Raw genomic sequence first — 4745 nt, 5'->3', positions numbered from 1 at the left:
AAAATTTAGAAAATATCCGTGTGTCTCCTCTAATTACCATTTATCTGTGCAGTCAAATGCTTGAAATGCTTTGCTTCCTTAGCTTGGCTTCACTGAAGAACTGGTGTAAAGTAGTACTAATTAGGAATTATTTATTGATGGTTTATTAGCATACTCTTGTTGCTTACTGTTGTATTCCATTTTTATGAACAATTTCTCAGGACTTTTCAGGAAATTAATAGTCAGAGGCAGACCACACCCCCACAAAAACCATTTTTCTGTTTATATGGGTGTTATGACAATGTTTACAAAGGTTTGGAGTATTTTCTGATATAATCTGTTTACTCTCTGAGCCTCTTCAGTAAGAACATCTGTAATGAACTATTAAAACGTTTACAGACCCGAATTGGAAACATTCCATTTTGGAAATGCTATTTTTATAACTAAAAATGAATGAATAAATAAATGCCTGATGGAGACTGAAAGCCTAACAGATCATGAAAATTAAGGAAAAAAATTGAGTGCTTATTATTAATGAATGATAAATCTTTTTCTTCCTTTTTCACAAGATTTGGGAAACAGGTCAGAGGGATTAACCTTCAAAACTCCATGCATGGAAGGTGTGCAGCATCTCCCAGATGGGACCCCGGTCAGACACTTTGACGTCCACACCCTTTATGGGTGGTCACAGGCCAAACCTACCTTGGAGTAAGTGGACTTTGCACATTTCCTGCTGCCCCCTAAAATGTCTTACAAATGAATGTTCTGTGTCAACGTTTTTATGGCCAAAACTTCTATGGGTTTTATTTAAGATGCCCGAGAAAGGTTTGTGTAACAATATCTTTGATTCTCCGGTTGGAAGTTGATTTTATTCCAGTCACGTCACAGGGACATCCCAAGTGGTTCAGGAGGGGTTGGGGGAAGCCTGAGCTGCAGGAGAAGGGGAGGTGGGTACTGGGCAGGTCTGAGCTGGAGCTTTTCTTCCATGATTTCACTGCAATAAAAGGGGAAAAAAATCCCACCCCCACCTCACAGAGCTGCAGCCACGTTCCTGGCTGTCTCAGGACAAGCAGGCCAAGACTTTATTTCGAGTTTAGCAGCTTTAAAATCACTGACCCTGAGCAGACACAATTTACAGGGTACATTTTAAAGACAGTTCACCCAAGCCTGCTACTAAAGAAACTTACTTCTCACCTGGCTGGGGAGAGGGATTCTTGGTGTATCCTTTCTGAGGGCTTCATCCATATCAGTGATCTGCTGGGCAAGCTGCACTGCTCACCTGCATTACAAAATAAGGTGGCCCCAGCGCTGTTGCTCAGATACTTTAATTTGGATGCAATTACTCTCCATCAAGTGTTTTCTTGCCCCAGCACATTCCAAGGAGGTGTCTGTTCTGAGGGCTCCCCAGGGGGATGCTCTGCATTGCAAAGGAGAGCAGGAGACCCCAAAACTCGGGTGTTCATTCCCAGGGCAGAGCACAGAGCAGGGTTTGGATCAGCAATTGCTCAATGATAGACTCACATAACTACTATAATTAAAATATAATGTACTTATTGTTTCTAGGTTTTGCTGTGATTCCCTGGTTTATTCCTAGGGTTGATGTTGGTTTTCCCTTACACTTTACATCCAGTGAGGAAAAATGAAGGTAGTTTTTCAGAACTGTTAATTTAAGCAGGGCTCACTTATGTTCTCTATTTAAAACAAATCAAGTGCAAGTGAAAAGGGGCAACAGTGACTTTTAAAATGCAAAGTGTGTGCATAAAGCTTTCCTTTCAAGCATTTATTTTCCAGTTCTAAGGCAAATGCCATTATCTGTTCCTCTGAACAGTCCCCCAGCCTGCTTTAGATAAGGTCTGATCTAATGATAATGTATCTGTGCTGTTTCATTTACAATTCCAGGAGTAAGCAAGGAACAGCCTTTCCGTGTAAGTCTAAACGACCTTAAAGCCCTTGGTAACTTTGATATTACCATAAAGAAAGAAAATATCAAGGCTGCCGGAATTTGTGAGTGAGTGGATGTTCTGTTTGGCAGCCTGCCAGCCAATGCAGGAGTGAAATTGCTGACAGGGTAGGAAGGAATGTCTGATCCCTCTGCCGTCAGCCCAGTCCCACGGGATTTGGGCATTGCAAGGGTGAGGAGGGTTGAGCCCTGACTGGGCTCCAGGTGCCCACCAAAGCTGCTCCATCACTGCTCTCCTCGGCTGGACAGAGGAGAGAAAGTGCAAGGAAGGGCTTGTGGATTGTGACAAAGACAGGGAGAGGTCACTCACCAGTTACTGTCACGGGCAAAACAACTGATTGTGGAAATCAGCTTAATTTACAACCAATCCAATCAGAGAGTGTTTGTTTAAGACCAATTCTCAACTCCCCCCATCCTCACTTCTTCCCAGGCACAATTTATTCCCTATTTTCTCTACCTCCTCACCACAGGAGGAGGACAAGGAACAACAGGGATTGTAATCAGTTCGTCATGTGTTGTCCCTTCTGCTCTTTCCTCCTCAGCAGAAGGTCTCTTCCCTCTCTTTGCCTGCTCCAGCGTGTGCTCCTCTCTCCATGGGCCCACAAGTTCCTGCCAGGACCCTGTTCCAGTGCAGGCATCCCATGGGAGCACAACCTCCTTTGGGCATCCTCCTGCTCTGGTGTGGGGTCCTCCCTGGGCTGAGGGTGGATCTCTGCTCCCCCATGGAGCAAAACCCTGCTGTGCCAACCCGAAGGAGCAGACAACAGTTTGACAGTAAGAGGAATATTCCCAGCATTGCTGTGTTTAAAGTATGGACGGAAATGGAGGGAAATATTTCCTTCTCTTTTGAGAAGCACCTTAAGAGGAATCACTGCAATAAATTACACAGCTCCTACAGGTATTCTCACACTGGAAATTTATTGGAAATGTTATCTGCAAAATAGATACCTAGATACATACATATATATATATATATATTTCAATCCCCACTTTATTCTGTGGTAGTAACTGAAGTGAGTCCTTGTGAAACTGAAGAAATGTTGCAATAATAATTTATTTTAATGCTAAAGTATCCAAACAGAAAGATTTCTTTCACACAAACCTCATAAAACACTGTAACTTTAAAGTGAGCATTTTTTTATGTTACCTGGTGTCATTGTGGTTCTCTATCCATTAGACAGAGAAACTTCTGGATGTTGCCTCAATGCTGTTCTTTTGTAATGAGGTTTTTGCAGAGCCAGAGCCCTCACTGGTGAACACAGGAACTGTTTGGGGCTAAATTCAGGCTCTGTGACATTAATAATTATGCTTCATGAATAGAGCCTTGGCTCAGTCCTGGAGCAGAGAGCTGCCCCAGGACACTCAGGTCATGCCCATCCTTGAGCAGTTTGACATGTGACGTTCACTGTCTTTACTTTGGAACTTTTAGCTGCCATTTCCAAAGCATTATTGGCACAGGGAAACCCAGCAGAGCCTGGAAATGTTGGAAAGTATGCTACATAGAATGAAAAACCCTAGGAAAATTCAGTGTTTGTCCTGCAAGAAAAGGTGGCACATTAGTTCATTTAATTACTCCGGTAATTTAAGCGACTTGTGTATCTTTGCTGTAATTGGAGCGTCACTAAAGCTGCAAATCCTATAGAAAAAGTAAGTAAATAGTGCCTTATGAAGCAGCTGTTTAGGCAATTAGAGTGGTGCTTGCACTGGAGAGCAGTGGATTTAATCAGGGTAACTCTCTGATTGGTATTGTTGTTTAGCAGAAAACAACTGGTTTGTCATGTTTGCTTCTAAACCAATCCGTGTTGGACATTTCATATTGACACCTTGTCACCTCGGTGTTTCTGAAGGGACAACAAATCCCTGACTCCTTGTTTTCTGTTCCAATACCTTTTTGTCAACTAAGCTTACAGTGAGAGGTCTAATATTCTTGGCACCTCTATTTTCTCTCTTATGATCCTTCTGCTATGATTCTTGCTACATTATTTTCGACTGTAACTACAAGTTCTCAGGTACTTGAAGTAAGGAATGATGTGCCCTGCAGCACATTGTGGAGCCCTTGGAAAACGAGCAAGTTGGGCCACATTCATATTTTCCCACGTGGGAGCTGGCCTGGGACGGAAAATTGTATTTTAAGCTCATCTTTCCTCCCAGTTCTCATTGTGTGAATCAGAGTGAATTGCCCATCAAAAGCTCGCCTGGACTGGATGTGTACAAGGCAGCCCCTCACCATGACTATATAACCCCAGATATTTCTTTTCAGAGGCTTTTATGTAATAAAACTCATGCAATATCCCTCATGTAAGTCATTTCTTTGTCTCTTTTGAATGGCAGGGCTCTGCATGAGGCCACCCAGGAGCGTGGGATCGTGATCACCCGTTCCACCTACCCCAGCAGCGGGAGGTGGGCAGGGCACTGGCTGGGGGACAACGCGGCCGAGTGGGATCAGCTCGGCAAATCCATCATTGGTGAGGGGCAGGGGAAACGTCTGTGCTCGTGGAATCACTGAGTCAGAAGGGCTTGGGGGTGGGAGGGACCTCCGTCTTCTTGGGCAGAGGCACCTTCCACCAGACCACGTTGTTCCAAGCCCCATCCAACCTGGCCTTGCTTCTCCTTCACCTCCTTGCTTTTAGTATTCGTGTGATTTTAGCTGAGGTCTCAGAATTTGTGTTCTGTTCCTTTTTCATTCTTCCTTTTTAATTCTTCTGTTCCTTTCCTTCTTCCTTCCTTCCTTCCTTCTGCCACAAGTACTGGGAAGTCTTTTATACCCACCACTTTCATGTCCTGTGTCCTGCCACTCTTTTTTTTT

General features: G+C 43.8%; 1 protein-coding gene across 2 annotated transcripts in view; it reads left to right on the top strand.

Moving 5' to 3' along the window:
* Positions 1 to 4745, top strand: part of SI (sucrase-isomaltase) — a 42493-nt gene that overhangs the window by 29277 nt on the left and 8471 nt on the right. For both annotated transcript variants that reach the window (XM_027896134.1, XM_027896133.1), the window contains exons 36-37: positions 549 to 687; positions 4271 to 4404. In XM_027896134.1, coding sequence (XP_027751935.1) covers positions 549 to 687; positions 4271 to 4404 — 273 coding nt within the window. The remainder of the gene's footprint in view (positions 1 to 548; positions 688 to 4270; positions 4405 to 4745) is intronic.

Source organism: Empidonax traillii, unplaced genomic scaffold, assembly GCF_003031625.1.
Source record: "Empidonax traillii isolate 1590-97213 ecotype Southwest subspecies unplaced genomic scaffold, ASM303162v1 scaffold482:size1200881, whole genome shotgun sequence".
NCBI classification, from domain to species: Eukaryota; Metazoa; Chordata; class Aves; order Passeriformes; family Tyrannidae; genus Empidonax; species Empidonax traillii.
This window is presented reverse-complemented; position numbering and strand designations above follow the sequence as displayed.